This window comes from Doryrhamphus excisus, chromosome 10 (assembly GCF_030265055.1).
Source record: "Doryrhamphus excisus isolate RoL2022-K1 chromosome 10, RoL_Dexc_1.0, whole genome shotgun sequence".
Classification (NCBI taxonomy): Eukaryota; Metazoa; Chordata; class Actinopteri; order Syngnathiformes; family Syngnathidae; genus Doryrhamphus; species Doryrhamphus excisus.
In genome coordinates, this window is record NC_080475.1 from 18511805 (window position 1) to 18528018 (window position 16214).

At 43.7% G+C, this 16214-nt stretch overlaps 1 protein-coding gene across 4 annotated transcripts in view; it reads right to left on the bottom strand.

Moving 5' to 3' along the window:
• LOC131137619 (disco-interacting protein 2 homolog B-A) overlaps window positions 1–16214 on the bottom strand; it is an 87392-nt gene that overhangs the window by 11950 nt on the left and 59228 nt on the right. For all 4 annotated transcript variants that reach the window (XM_058085773.1, XM_058085774.1, XM_058085771.1 and 1 more), the window contains 20 exons: window positions 7867–7938; window positions 7170–7325; window positions 6942–7067; window positions 5607–5825; window positions 5385–5513; window positions 4577–4696; window positions 4313–4510; window positions 4141–4232; window positions 3957–4067; window positions 3259–3382; window positions 2900–3009; window positions 2722–2824; window positions 2581–2645; window positions 2405–2498; window positions 2207–2326; window positions 2024–2138; window positions 1615–1754; window positions 1391–1527; window positions 1085–1165; window positions 865–992 (listed from right to left, as the gene is read on the bottom strand). In XM_058085773.1, coding sequence (XP_057941756.1) covers window positions 865–992; window positions 1085–1165; window positions 1391–1527; window positions 1615–1754; window positions 2024–2138; window positions 2207–2326; window positions 2405–2498; window positions 2581–2645; window positions 2722–2824; window positions 2900–3009; window positions 3259–3382; window positions 3957–4067; window positions 4141–4232; window positions 4313–4510; window positions 4577–4696; window positions 5385–5513; window positions 5607–5825; window positions 6942–7067; window positions 7170–7325; window positions 7867–7938 — 2440 coding nt within the window. The remainder of the gene's footprint in view (window positions 1–864; window positions 993–1084; window positions 1166–1390; window positions 1528–1614; window positions 1755–2023; window positions 2139–2206; window positions 2327–2404; window positions 2499–2580; window positions 2646–2721; window positions 2825–2899; window positions 3010–3258; window positions 3383–3956; window positions 4068–4140; window positions 4233–4312; window positions 4511–4576; window positions 4697–5384; window positions 5514–5606; window positions 5826–6941; window positions 7068–7169; window positions 7326–7866; window positions 7939–16214) is intronic.

Genomic DNA, 16214 nt, shown 5'->3' on the forward strand with positions numbered 1-16214 from the left:
AAGACATTCCAGATAAACACAGTCCAGATACACACCAATAAATAATACACATTTTACACACACAGTGGTGTGAAAAGGTTTGGGCGCCCCCGACTGGTTGTTGGGATCAGCCATTTCAGTTAAATATCATATACGAATAGATTTTTATCATATATATAATATATATAGCAGACCAACACAGTGATAGATGAGAAGGGGAATTAATTTACAGAATGTGTGCAATAATTATTTAAACAAATATAGGCAGGTGCATACATTTATGCATCAGCATTCATTCATTCATTTTCTACCGCTTATCCTCACGAGGGTCACGGGGGTGCTGGAGCCTATCCCAGCTGTCTTTGGGCGAGAGGTGGGGTACACCCTGGACTGGTGGCCAGCCACTCACAGGGCACATATAGACAAACAACCATTCCCACCCACATTCATACCTATGGACAATTTGGAGTGGCCAATTAACCTAGCATGTTTTTGGAATGTGGGAGGAAACCGGAGTACCCGGAGAAAACCCACGCATGCACGGTGAGAACATGCAAATTCCACACAGAGATGGCCGAGGGTGGGATTGAACTCGGGTCTCCTAGCTGTGAGGTCTGCGCACTAACCACTCGTCCGCCGTGCAGCCCATGCATCAGCATATAATCATCAAAGAAATGCTTCCTATAGCTACCAATGAGGGTCTGGATTCTGGTTGAAGGTAGTTTGGACCATTCCTCTTTCCAAAACATCTCCAGCTGAGTCAGGTTTGATGGTTATGATATATCTACCTCAATGGCTCATTTATGAAGGAACATCTTGAAATGTATCAGCCCAAACTTTCCCGCACCACCGTAGGAGTAGTGGATAAAGCAGGCAGTGGTTCACCTTCCCCTGTAAACTGTTTTGACAGGCTCCACTGCGAGGGCAGTCGCCACCAGGTCGTCGGCATTATGGCGTCGCCTGCTCACCATCAGCAGCCCCTCGATCTTCCCCACAACAAATACCAGGCTGCCCTGTGAAAGACACACAGGCACATCTCAGCACCCTATTTTAATTGCTGACCGTAAACATACCAGTGCTTTATTTCTGTGTACGTGTTCCTTACTGGGCCAACAAATCCTAGCAGACCAGTACGGGTAAATGGAACTTCTCCTAACGGTGCACCAGACTGGTTGACAGGAATCACCTAAAGAAGAAAAAACGTCAAGAAAGTCCACTGGTGGAAAGTGGAAACAATGATCAATTGAAAGAAGAGCTCAAGATGTTCCAGATGCCTTTGTAAGTCACCCCATAAATGGTCATACCACTGTAAATAGTGTGGTGACGCGGAAGAAACGTCTACATCTACTCTTAACCAGGAGTAGAAGTATTGAGCTATCCAGTCACTTGAAGTTGAGGAGTTTGGACGGACCTCAAATGTGTTTTTGGTGACACCAGGAAGGCCGTAGTACATGGTGCCTCCTGCTCGAGAACTGATCACAATCTCTCCTATCTCATCAGTTTTGCACAGCTGAGGAGATCCGTCTGGTTTCACGATGCACATGAGAGCTGAAATACACATTTAGGTCAGAATGTTGACATATTTTATGATGATGCTGGAAGGAGTTGGAATGTGTGGCATCATGTACGGCAAACCTCCAGGCATGATATGGCCCACATCTTGAACAGTTAGAGCTGAATTCTTGTCCTCGGTGTTAACTCGAATTACACCGTGGCTCAGCCCGCCCATGGACAGGATGGCCCTGGCTGGCAGAGGAGCTCCTCGTGCACCAGGCCTGCAGCGAGCAAAGGAGGAAGTGATAGCATGAGCTGTACTGGACAGAAAGGCAGCAGAAAGGTCACGTTATGCTGTGGTGAAGTCACAACATTTAGTTAGTTATTTGTGGAAACGTATCTGTTCCTTTGTCTACTTCCTCTACTGTGTGCATATATAAACTGAGGCGGTGAACGGAAAAAGCAGCCCCTTCTGAGACTTACTAAATGTCTCAGACTGAGTATGCCATGGACATGTTCAGCTGGAAATGGCCCCCGGGTTGGACTGTACCTGCGTATGGCCACCGTCAAGGCCTCGGGAGAAGTGGCACAAGGACAGATAACCTCAGGCTTTAGACCATGAGACTGGAACACATTCAGGAAGGCATCACATGATGACACAGACCCTAAGAGGACACAAAGAGGGTGAATCATGAACAACAAAATCAAACATGTACAGAAGGATGCCACTCACATGGGTTTGCCCCGTCGGCTACTATTAGCATCCGTATGGAGGACAGGTTGGTGTCTCTCTGCTCTTTGTGGGCCATCATTGCCCAGTGAAGGTCACGGCACTTCACCAAGGCCACACGAGCTGGAGAATGACAAGAGGACAGGACAGGTACTATGTTACAGTTATAGCCAATATTTTAAAGGCAATTATGAAAACAACCTTTGTGGATGTGGACTCTCTGCACCCAGGATATCGGACAGGCTTTCATGACGGCATATGGCACAGCGATGGTGTGAATTCTATTCATGACACTCTGAGGGAAAAAAATAGCTGTTGTCACCACAGTTGGCTGTTAAGTAGTCTCTTAACCACGGAGTTGGTGGCAATTATCTCACCGTTAAGACACCATGCCACAAGCCCATATCCTTCTTACAATCCAGCACATTAACCAACGTCTCCCCTGGCACGAGAAGCAGGAACACATTAGCCAATGAGGGAGTGATGCACAAGGATAACGAGTGATGTGACGCACTGACCTTCACAATAGTTACAGGCCTGAGTCAGGGCCTGACAGTGAGTCAGCATGGAAATCTTAGACACGGCGACTCCCATCACCGTTCCTTCCTTACTGGCTTTGTACTTCAGTGGACAACGGGCAAATGAAGAGGTCGATCAGGATATGTCACACTAAACTAAAGAATATACGGGAAGTACCTCGATGTAGACAGTGTCGGTGTTGGCGGTGGGAATATGAGGCTGCCAGTCTTTGGATGGTTTGGTCAGGTACTTGGTGTCTGTCACCACCCATTTCATTCTTGGCCATCCTGGTTATGATGAGAGTATGTTAATATCATGAAAGAGATCTCTCTCTTCACCCGCCACCAGGAGAGACTACTAGAACCTCCAATCACACCTTAAGGCCCTAAACATTAGACTGTATAGTACTTTAATGAGGTCTCCAGAGAAGCCATCCAGCAGAATTAGCGATGGAGCTTTTTTTTTTTTCAGGCTGCGGCTGCTTTAGCTCCCGGTAACACAGACACTTTATCTATCTAGCATAGGGGCTGGCTGACCTTTGAACTGGATGATCTCTCCATTTGGTGTCTTGGGCAGACCTTTGAGACAGACCTCACTGGTCAGTGCCAGACTGACGCCACAGCTGCCTAGCAGAAAGCCGATCTGCTGACTGCCTGCATCCTTTGAGAGATAAGAAGAAACGTATGACATGCTGGGATTGACTGGCTCAATTACCAATCGCATCCAGTAAATGACCATAGATGGTTGTTACTGGGAGCACATCTTATTCCGGATTAGAAGATGCTACTTTATTTGACACTTTGAACACTGCAGCTTAAACAATGATGCAGCTAAATTATGGCTAAATCAATTAGAGTTCCCGTGATGCTTGGAGTGCAGATTCAGGAAGTAGTGAAATGGAGTAGTAAAGTGGACGCTAAGACCACGTTTTGAAGCCAGACCACTGGGTCTGACATGTTAAGCAAGTTTGATCGAGTGTAGAATTACTACAGCTTCTGTTGGACCACGGCAAATGTTGAACTCCAATGAAAACATGTCACACGTCTCAGTCAGTCATCGCAGCTAACAAGTGAAGCTGGCAACGCGGAGTCGGATTTAAGTCGGATTTGCAAGGTTTGTAGTGTGTCTTTCAGTGTAAGTACCCCATGTTACCACAAGGACACCTACAGCTTACAGACAAGTGCAACCTATAAAATATACTCCCCCCTTTACTGTCCATGAGTAACATCCTCACCTGTCTCGACAGTGGCACCTCAATCGGCACTGGGATGACCTCAGCCAACAAACATCCATAGAATGCTACCCAGAACATTCCCGGGTCACTGTTTGGATAGACCAATGCCACCTAACATACAAAAGATCATTCATTTCAACATTGTGTGCACAGCATGTGCACCCTGTGGCTGACGTGCACTTACTCGATCTCCAGGTTGTAGCACAGGTTCCGTCTTTGTGCCAAGTTTATTGAGCAGCGTGTAGGCCAGCTTTAAACTGCGACTCCACAGTTTGCCTGTCGGAAGGAAAGTTCAATGGATTGTTTCTTATGTTGGATGCTTTAGACGCTTTGGATGCTTTAAAAGTAGTGCTCACCATAAGTGAGAGTGTAGAGGGGTTTGCCTGTGATATCCAGAGCTGTGAGGGCAGGACTCTTGGCTTGAGTTGCACCCCAGCGGGCCAGGGCTGCCTGCAGGGCAGGCGGCCAGTTACTAACGACACCAAGGGGCTCCCCCTTCACCGGGATGATTTGACGCCCCTCGGGCTTGGGGGTGTTGGGGTCTGGCTGGGGAACTGGAGGGCACCAAGATTTGGATTAAAGGGTATAGATGTCATCTGTCAGAATGGATGTATCTTCACCTTCTACTATTTCTTCAGAGTCGTCAAGGAAGAATTCACTGAGTGGTGGTCTTTTAGGCCGCTTGAGTGTGTTTAGCAGCTGCTGGATTTTAGTGGACACTCTGCTGCTGACGGGCACACCTGGGCAAATACCAAAGACAGCAACCAACGTCACAAGCAAACAAATGGAACCCTTGTGTACATGCAAATCTAAGACAAATCTCAGTGGTAGCACACACGCACAGAGAAAGGTTCTTAAGCACAGGCTCACAGTCATCAGGAGCAGGGAAGATTTGAAAGGAGAATTTGCTACTTCGACAGACACAGGTTGGAAGCATTGAAGGGAAATTGAACACAGGAGGTTCTCTAAGTCTAAACCTACACCAATGAAACACACAGGCTGGAAAGCAAGCCAACACGGGCCTCTTAAGCATCCCTCCTGATGCAAGGTTTGATTTATATTACCTTTTCTCTTTCCTTTTTTAAGGAAAGGCAAGACACGGAGGTATTAATGGACCCAAAAGAAAGAACAGAACATATCTGTGATTAGCGGCATTCAAATCATAGCAACATGAGGATGCTTTAATGATGGAACACACAATAACAATGTTGATTGCTGAATATTGTGGAAAGGAGCTTTAATGCAGTCACTCAATTGCAGTGGTTGCCACATCAATGACCAATGACCAAGTTTTACATATCTATGATATCTATTTGGAATGAGAGCTGATTTGGCTTTTCTATAGAGACACACTGATCTTAGATCCCCAACATATGACAGTCATGTGTGTGTGTGTGTGTGTGTGTGTGTGTGTGTGTGTGTGTGTACCGTCAGCAGTGTCCAGCATGCTAGAGCGGCTCTGCCCACGGCTCATGCCTCTAACAGCAGGAGGAAGGTCCACCCTGGAACCTCTGTCTTGAGGAGTAGAGGATGTAACATCTGGAGGGACACTGTTTTCTAATGGGGAAACATTGGAAGAAGGTTTGAAGTGGCCAGGAATGAAGCAGAATGTGATCTAATGTGTTGATTTGTGCCGTTTCCTAAATGTACCTATACGGGTCTGAGCCAGTACATCAGTCAAGACAGAAGCAGCGAGCTGGGGCTGAGGCTGGCTCTTGGGCTCTCCATGGGAGAGGGTTGAGGATGCTGATGACGATGTGGAGGAGCTTTGGACAGAACGATTGATCCAGTAATCGGGACTCTGCAAGCCCTGAGCTAGGGCAGCCTTTCTGCGGAGAGAGCCCTCATCCTCTGATGCAGAAGAAGTGTCTGGCGGGAAGACAAAATGGAATTTGAAGTCTGTCGCCATTATCAATAGTAAACTGTAGACTGATGTCTATTTCATCTAATGGATGAAAATATGAGCTGGAAACCCCATATTACAAATACACAACATAAGGTGGCCAGAAATATTCAGTATTCAGTATTCAGTATTGAACAAAGCAAAATTTGTTCTCAATCAGAAATCACTCCACACTCTTTATTGCTCTCTGGTTCTACCATATCTTACTTATTGTGTGGAAATATGGGATAATAACTATAAAAGCAATCTTCACTCGCTAAATGTACTGCAAAAAAGGTCAGTAAGGATAATTCATAATGCCGCCTACAGAGAACATACTAACTCATTCATTCATTCATTCATTTTCTACCGCTTTTCCTCACGAGGGTCGCGAGGGGTGCTGGAGCCTATCCCAGCTGTCTTCGGGCGTAAGGCGGGGTACACCCTGGACTGGTCGCCAGCCAATCACAGGGCACATATAGACAAACAACCATTCACACTCACATTCATACCTATGGACAATTTGGAGTCGCCAATTAACCTAGCATGTTTTTTGGAATGTGTAACTCCTTATTTCTAAAATCACAAATACTTCAACTTGCTGATATAGTTCATCTTCAAACAGCTAAAATAATGCATAAGGCTAAAAACAACCAATTAGCTAAAAATGTCATCCAATACTTCTCTACAAGAGAGGAGAAATATGATCTCAGGGAAGAAGTACATTTGAAACACTTATATGCGAGGACTACGTTAAAAAGCCATAGCATTTCAGTATGTATATCAAACTATGGATATTATGTCATTGGATGGTCATATCATCTCGTACTTCGGTACGGGGTACATTATTAAAAAAAAAAAAAACCCTTAAACTGTATCATGGAAAGCAGGAAGTGAACAAACAGTTACTGATTGTAAAAGTACCAGATGGAGGGGTAGGATTTAATAAGCTTTGCTTCTTCCTACTCCTTTTGGACATGTGGAACTGGGAACTGATTATGTGATGCACTCAATTGTAATCTGATGCATGTTCAATAAAACCATTACCATTACCATTAAAAGAGATACGAAGACATTCCACCTTCTGAAGGAATGATTTTTACCTGGAGGTGTGCAAGCATCACCGGGGGACTGGACAAAGGCTGAGCGTCTCTTGGTTGGCATGGGCAGTGCCATCTTTTCCTCTTTGTGTTTGGCCAGTGCTGCCTGCACAGCTTCTGTGTGAATGTCTACACAAGTAAATACATACCATGAGACAATTGGGGAAATAACACACTACTGGGGATGTGATGTGTTACTTGTTGGTTTCTCCATGCAAACAGCGTAGGCACCTGATCTGTAACGCTCATCTCTGGCCCCTCCACTGCGGTGTGCACGGTGGTGTCTGGAGGCCGAAGATGTGGAGGGGCCAGGGGCCTCAGGACTTGGGGTGGGGTCGCCACTGTGGCTCGGGGAAAGCTGCACGTCTGGCAAAGTCATATCCACATCTAGAAGGAACATTTTGACTTAGCAAATGAATGAAATAAACATGATAAAAAACATGTATGCTTTAGTAGCACAACCTCTGAAAATGGCATTCCAATATATACTGTACTTGTGTTAGCAGACAACATGGGACTAGAGTAGTTTTCCTTTGGGGAAGCCTTGGAAGCCAAGCACTGAGACAATAAGGATGAATGCAAAGGAGTACAGAGTAGCAGGTGATGGTCCTACACATGGGATGTGGTGTTTGTTGCCTACACAGGAAAGGGCTTCTTTGTGGTATTTCATATTTGATTCATCAGATTACCTGTACTGTTTGTAAAGCTAGGCCAATACTCAATACTTTAGATGTGCAATTTTACTAGTGACCACTAGAGCGCCCCAGATTGTCAGAAATTGTGAAAATGTTGCCCAAAGATAGCAGTAAATGGCTTTACTTAATCAGAAGTAGATAACATGAGTTATTGATGACCTGGCATCCTTAAGTGCACAGCAGAGAACGTGAGGTGCGATTACAAGTGAATGCAACATTAAAACTGATCTTACTGGGCAAAAGAGGGATGTAGGATGCCAGCAGTTTGGCTCTTTTCTTCTCAAAGCCTTTCTGTGTGATGTCACCTAGTAGAGAAGACAGCAACACCACACTGTTAGATGGATAACAAGAAAGCTCAACCAAGCTCGCCCAAACATGTGAAGACAATGTAAAGCCACTCTGACCTGGACACACTGCTGCTATAGCTCATATATTTAGCCGGGTTGAGTCAGTCATGATAATAATAATCCTCTTTACACAAAATCTACTGAACACCACATGCTGGGGGGGGCGTTCATAACATGTATGGTTGATGTTTGGTGACACGAGGCGTGCACAAAAACCTCCTTCAGAATATGAAACCTAAATTCGACAATTGCAGATAACTGTCGCTAGCAAAGAACAATGACCAAAGCAAAGACTATAAGGACAGTTGTGATGGAGAGCAGAGCCAATCCACTTGGAACCCTTTATTACCACCCCCCACCCACAGTTTGTCAGACAACAAGAGAGAGAGGACAAAGTCCACTGGGCAAACACAGACCCCAAATGGGGGACACACCCCTACCCTGTTAACCTTACATACATATGACGGTCCTCTTGGACACATAAACAATACCCGGCTGCAATCACCCCCCGTCAGCTATTATTCCCCTTCCTCAGTGTCCACTGATAACGCCATGTCAGGTGCAATGACCAGACGACTGCTTATTCTCAATCCCTGACACTTCTTTGACACTGACTGGTGACAAGTGGGCCACGGCCCCAACTACTATGTGGGGGAGTAGGAAAAGGCAGATAAACTGCCTTTAATAAGATAAGGTAGGGGCAACAGAAGATGTGGTGATTTTGGGGGGGGGGGGGGTTGTCAAACCCATGGCTGCATGAACTGAGAGAAATTTCCTGTTTGTGTTTGTGACAAAACAATGGACAGGGGAGGAAAGATGGAAACACAGTAAAGCCTCCGAGTTAAAAATATATGGATATATGTATATTATTGTATTTACTTTGATTGTATTTTTTTAATTGCACTTTTGGGGGAATTTTGCTCATCATTGACAATCCTTAAATGATGCACTTAAACACATATTTTTTTTTATCCTGTTCTGTGGGTTCCACCGACACAAAATGAGTTTGTTTGAGCTAGCTAACAATGGACATCATGGGCAGTACATTTTTTGACACTAAAATCCAACCAAAATAATCTAAAAAACACCAACAGTGTTCCATTTCCATAACTGACTTGTATGTTAACCAAGCTACAGCAATATTGTTATTGTAGCAGCTAACATGAAAATATATATATATCTTGCAGACTAACACCATGCCTTGCTAGCTGCAAATCTTGTGCTGGAAGACACAGCCATCCCATTAAGAGCAGATATAGTAATTGCCATCAACGTTTCCATGCTACTGTTGTTGATGTAGCGTTATCACCTGGGCTAAATCAATGTGCCTAGGAAAGAAGTTTCTGCAATGTTTCAATCATCAAAATACAGCAAGATACAGTACTGCAAGTATTACATGTTATCATCAATGTACTAATGCGTATATCAAACAATAATACGTTGTTAGAGGCTTTTGCAGAGGGCTTCGTAGTCTTTCCTGTCACATTCGAGCATGGTTGTGTAGGAAGCAGAGATGTGGACCCAATTGCAGGTAAAAATGTATTTAATGCAGATGCTATGCAGCAGAACAACTCATGTCCAACATGGCATGTACATTGTTAGCTAGCTCATATTAAATCGTTTTCTCTCCATAGAATGGGGATTGTGGATGATGGGTAAAATTCCAAAATAAGTGCAGTTTTCCTTTAATATATACTTTTTATTTATTATATTATTTTTGTAGTCGCACAAGTTTATGGTTCCTTCTTTATCATTCATTGTGCTTCCAAATATTTATTAGAACATACTAACTCCTTATTTCTAAAATCACTAATACTAAAACTTGCTGATATAGTTCATTTTCAAACAGCTAAAATAATGCATCAAGCTAACAATAACCTATTAGCTAAAAAGTCATCCAAAATGTGAGCTCACAAAACCAACTGATTTAGACTTGCTCAAAGAAAAAGTGTTCCGATCATTCCTGGTCTCCCTGAGGTATTCACACCGGGACCGAAGTGTGAATTTTAACACTTGCCAATCACTTTTCCACTTCTCCACTTCCACTTGTGTTGAAAGCTGTGGTTGCTGTCCGTTGACATCACCATGCATCTAATGATCAGATTGGGGGATGCCCTGACTGGCATGCTGTGGAAGATCACCTTCCTGGCCTCACATGCTGGCTCGATGGTTTTGGTAATGTTGAGGGATCTTTGTGTAAAAATGGCTACTCATACTGTGTGGAGCAACTTTAAATGCAACTTTTGTTTGCTCAGTTTCATGTTCATTGTAACACCTGGAACAACTAAAGGTACAGTTGTTTGGACAAATATAACCATGACAACAACAACAAAAAAACAGTACATTTTTTTGGAAATACAATGTTATAGTTTTTGTTTAATTAAAGTTTAAAAATATTAGTGATTTGGGAAAAAACAAGAAAACCATGGAAGTTGCTGGATATCATAAATTAAACTCCTATGAGCTATTTATGTTATCATCATGACATCTGTCCAAACAAATGTACCTTTGGTCAGGCCTTCAAGTGAAGAAACAATGGTGGTTGAATCATTTTTTGACATGACTATATCATGCTTCTTTCACTTTTCCACTTTTCTGACCGAAATGTGCCGAGATGCGGTCAAAACCAGACCAGGGATCCCAGGATGCAGAGGACAAGAGGTAGGTGCTGAAATAGTCTTTAATGGTAACGTCGCATATATGGGGGGGGGCGGGGGGGACCAGAAACAACGGTGCTAGCAAAAAGACCAAAAGGCACTGCAAGACGTAGACTCATAGGGAAAATAAAAATCAGACTGGATGTCCAGCAAGAAAACTACCAGCTGGACTGAATGGCATATAGGACAGCAAAAAGCTAAACAACATCAACTGGAAAGGGCACGTGGCTTGGCGTCTCTAGCAAGGACAATACCCGAGTGCCACCCAGTCGCAACAGGTGAGCTGAAGCTCTGCCTAAGACGAGAGTGGCCGAATCTAAATAAGAAAACAAAATCAGTAAGCAGTCCAACAAATAAACAAAGACAGCAAAATAGCAGGACCACCAAACCCGTGTTACAGTCGGGCGTGACACCATAAATGTAGGTAGAATGTTGTATGCTGGTGTTAAACCATGCCAAAGTTTCACATCATGAGGTTTGGGGATTTGGGAGTGATGGCTCAAAACTCTTTGTTTCAGAGGGCATTGCAAAACTGTTCCTTTGTGATGTCACAGAGGAACGGGGTTCCTTGTGGGCGTGGCTGTTGGCACGATACACTCTCTGCCCTCCCCCAAGCTCTGCTTCTCTGTTTATGAGGCAAGCTCTGGCAGAAGTTATTGGAGCAAAGGACGGGACTGTGAAATATCCACCAAATATCCACCGTTGGTGCTGTGTAGCTCAGAAGCCGGACAAAGTGTGTCCGACAATGAGTGCTCCTCCTCGGGCAGGCGAGGTTGGAGGCAAGCCCACACGTCCGGCTTCTCCTGAGCTCCACCGCACCAGAGGTGCCTACGTTACCACTCTGAGTTCATACACGGTTCATCATCAGCAGCCAGTAGTAGCCCTCCAAGACTTTATTTATTCATCAACTCCTAAACCCACTATATTGGAAAGTGGGGTTTGTTCATAGTTAGGAAGCACTTTGGGCGTGTGACCAATCACAGGAGTCATCGGAGTCATCGGAGTGGGCCTGCCCAGGGACGGGCCGTGGGTGGAAGAAATTAAAAAAGACCTTTTGGACAGGAAGCGCAATCCAAGGAAATACAGCTGGAATACAGTTAGGTCCATAAATATTTGGACGGACACAAAGTTTTTCTAATTTTGGTACTGTACACTACCACAATGTATTTGAAATAACACAGTTCAGATGTAGTTCAAATGCAGACTTTCAGCTTTAATTTAGTGGGTTGAACAAAAAGATTGCATACAAATGCCAGGAATTAAAGCAGTTTTTATACACAATCCCTTCATTTCAGGGGCTCAAAAGTAATTGGACAAATAATAAATAACTGAAAACTATATGTTCATTTTTAATACTTGGTTGAAAACCCTTTGCTGGCAATGACTTCTTGAAGTCTTGAAGCCATGGACATCACCAGACACTGGGTTTCCTCCATTCCAATGCTCTGCCAGGCCCTTACTGCAGCGGTTTTCATTTGCTCTTTGTTTGTGGGCCTTTCTGTCCTACATTTAGTTTTTAACAAGTGATATGCATGCTCAATTGGGTTGAGATCAGGCGACTGACTTGGCCATTCAGGAATATTCCACTTCTTTGCTTTAATAAACTCCTGGGTTGCTCTTGCTGTATGTTTTGGGTCATTGTCCATCTGTATTATGAACCCCACCCAATCAACATGTCTGAATTTGACTGGATCTGAGCAGATAGAATGTCTCTGAATACCGCAGACCGCGGACCGCTTCTGTCCTGTGTCACATTATCAATAAACACTAGTGACCCAGTGCCCGTGGCATCCATGCAGGCCCAAGCCATCACACTGCCTCCCCTGTGTTTTACCCAGGATGTAGTGTGCTTTGGATCATGAGCTGTTCCAAGCTTTCGCCATACTTTTTTCTTGCCATCATTCTGGTAGAGGTTGATCTTGGTTTCATCTGTCCAAAGAATGTTCTTCCAGAAACATTCTGTTTTTTTAGAACTTTCTCAGCAAAGTCCAAGCTACCCTTTCTATTCGTCAGACTTATGAGTGGCCTGTACCTTGCAGTGATCCTTCTGTATTTACTTTAGTGCAGTCTTCTCTTTATGGTAGACTTGGGTGGTGATATTCCTACCTCCTGGAGAGTGGTGTTCACGTCACTGGCTGTTGTGAAGGGGGTTCTCTTCACCATGGAAATGATTCTGCCATCATCGACCACCATTGTCTTCCGTGGACGTCCAGGTCTTTTTGCGTTGCTGAGTTGACCAGTGCCTGCTTTCTTTCTCAGGATAGACCAAACTACGTTTTGCCACTCCTAATATTGTAGCCATTTCTCTGATGGGTTTTTTTCTCTTCTCACTGTTTTTTGTGTGGGTTATTGAGTGCACCTGCTCTACTATGTAGTATATACTCAATACAAAGGGTCTAAAAATGAGCATAATAGGTCCCCTTTAACATTTCTGACTGCCCCCCCCCACACACACAAACATATTTGCAAGTCTAGTCATTACATACTAAGGTGTAGTTTTTGCATGGGAAAAAACTAAAGCATTGTGGTGGTTTCTGCCAAATACACTTAATTCTGTGTCTGTAAAATTGATGGTGTCAGTCTCTAGAGAAAGTCAGATACAGTTTTATAAAGGGAGTTTGGGATGGGGAATTTTGTGTATTATTTGGAGGAGCGTATAAAGTGCTCGGTCTTATCACAATACTCTATTGCTTTTGTATTCATTTGATTCTCCTTCTCTTAGACATGCCTACCACTTTTAATGCTGAGGAGCCATTCAGGTGGAAACACATACACACACAGCAATCTGAAATGTTACTGTAGTAGATCGGCACGTCATTCTAGTCTGGAGAGGTGGAGTCCCACTCCCACTCTGACCCTGACCCAGACCCTGTAATGGACAGGAGGCCAAACAACAGGGACACTGGCACAGAGGCATTGAGTCTGTGGGGTCAGCGGTGTGCACAGACACAGTAAAGTGCTCCGGGTTCAAACAGTGCCTTAGACAGCTGCTTCCAAAGGAGAGGAAAGGCTGAACGTTTGGAGTGAAAGTATGCAGAGCTTTGAGGGTGAACATAGTACAACAGTACAGCAATTGTGTGCATGACAGGATATGAGTGTGACCCCACCCTGTGTGTGAGTGAGGCCAAAACCATCTCTTCACGAAAGAGGGATGTGTTGATTGGAGAACACGATACCAAACAGACAGACAACTATCCAAACACTCCAAAGAGGTGCTTTCGGTCTCCTTGTGTACGTACAGTAGATGGTGCAGGTGAAGGCCTTTCCTGTCACGTCATTCTTGCATTTGGTGTGTTTTTTGTTGGGGCAGTACATGATGAGGCTGCAAATCATAGTCAAAGAGGGCTTTTCTAAGGGTGGACTCACACGTGACACATTTCACACCAAAGTCTAGCATGTTTGGCTAGTCGGGGTGCTCTGATCCACTCAAGTTTGGGACACTCCCTCCTCCCTCGTCTCATGACTGGAGGAGGTGCGCCATGAGTCATAAACTGACTGTAATGCCATCATTTATCGCTAGTTCTTAAAAAGACCCCCATGTTTCATAATACAAATATGGTAATGGTTTCATTGTATTTGAACATGCATCAGGTTACAATGGAATACATCACATTAATCAATCCCGTTCCATGACACATGTCCAAAACGAGTAGGAAGAAGTAAAGCTTATTAAATTAGCTCTTGTAGAGAAGTATTGGATGACATGTTTAGCTAATAGCTTATTCTTAAGCTTGATGCATTATTTTAGCTGTTTGAAAATGAACTATGGCAGCAAGTTTTATGATTAGTGATTTTAAAAATAGGGAGTTTGTATGTTTCATATAGGCGGCATTATGGATTATCCTTACTCATCTTAGTATAGTATATTTAGCCAGTGATTATCCCGTATTTCCACATAAGTTAGATATGGTAGAACCAGAGAACGATAACAAATTTTGCATTATTCAATATTGAAATATTTCTGGCCACCTTATGTTGTATATTTGTAATATATCATGTCATCATAAACCAAGTTACAAAAACATGGAGGTTTGAAAACCAAGGTTACACTGTAATGGTGAGCGCAGTACTGAAGCAGAGAGTTAGCCTTGCTAACACCGACACTAGCAAGTGAAAAACACTCTTCTGGAAATGCTGACTGTTTCAATAAATTGTACAATTTGGCCTCTCTGCACTGCTTCTTGTGGCCCGAGCATGGCTGCCCTTAGAGGGGACAGAAGTGTCCTGACTCCTGGAACTCATCACCTTTAGCTGACACGTATGACCACAAGCCATCAGATTAAGTCAGTAAAGTATGTGAGAATGCAAAGGTCGAATATTGTGTGTTGTAGAGCTACCGTAAACAGTGGTGGTTGTGAATAGATTTTGGGCTCAACTGCTTCACCTCTAAGCACCCATCAGCTTTCACCTTTGAAGTCAACAATGGAGTAGACTTTAATACAATAAGTTCTTTTTATACTAAGGTAGTAGCAGCTCCATCGATGGTATGAAGTCAGTGTGGAGACGTGCTGTCCTTTTATGTGGGACCAAGTAGCACGGTCAGCCACAATGTCCTCGTGCCTCACAGTATCGATTCTTCTGCCCTTGCACACACAAACCCTCCTGTAGTAAGAGGGTGCTTGGACACCAACTCAGTGAGGTTGACAACCCAGATTACACAGATAGTGGTAAATATTTGGACTTTAATCCACTGTTTTTGGCTCGAATGTAATCTGTAATCTCAGATTAACTAGAAACCATCAGATTACATTTTTGCGTCTGTTTAGATTTGTTAAAAAGATAAATGCCTGAACTGAAATTTTAGCCAAGCCGTGAGACATCTAAAACTGAAGACTTTCGACTGTGACAACTCTAAGGAGAACGAGGCCCTATCCTCAAGGGCCTTAGGGTGGACATGATAGGGACCGACCAGGGGCATCACTAGGTTCTGAGGACAGGGGGGGCTTAGCCCCCTGGAGATGCACAGGATATGAATGAATGTAGTAGACATTAGGAAATCCAATAAACAAATAAGGAACAAGAAGCGGGATATAACTTTCCCACTTTGACAGATTTAGTAGAGATACTCAATTGTTTAAGGCCACCATTGAATTGACACAAGTACACACAATCTACACAATCTACACTGCAAAACCGCTGCTCAAGCTCTGCAACCATTCTGTCCAGTGGACAGTCATCAATTATATACTAATCATTATCATATTATTCATTAGTCTATCGTTATTACTATCATCATTATTCTTCTTCTGATTATTACTACTCCTACAACTACTAATAGTAGTAGTAATAAATCAGAAGTAGTAGTAGTAGTGGGCTAGTATTAGCCTGCTTATTATTACTATTATTATCCTTATTATTAAATCTACTCGATAAGGATAATGATAAATGAATCATAGTGGAATGAGCCCAACTCAGTAACCCACAGTGTGCATCCATAATGTGAAAGAAACACAACTGATGCTGTGCCCCCCAAGGTTGAGGAGAGCACAGGGCACACTTGGCACTCCAACCAGGACCATGATATTAGCTACAGGCTAGCTAATTAGCATATGCTAATTACTTCCTTTATGGCTGCAA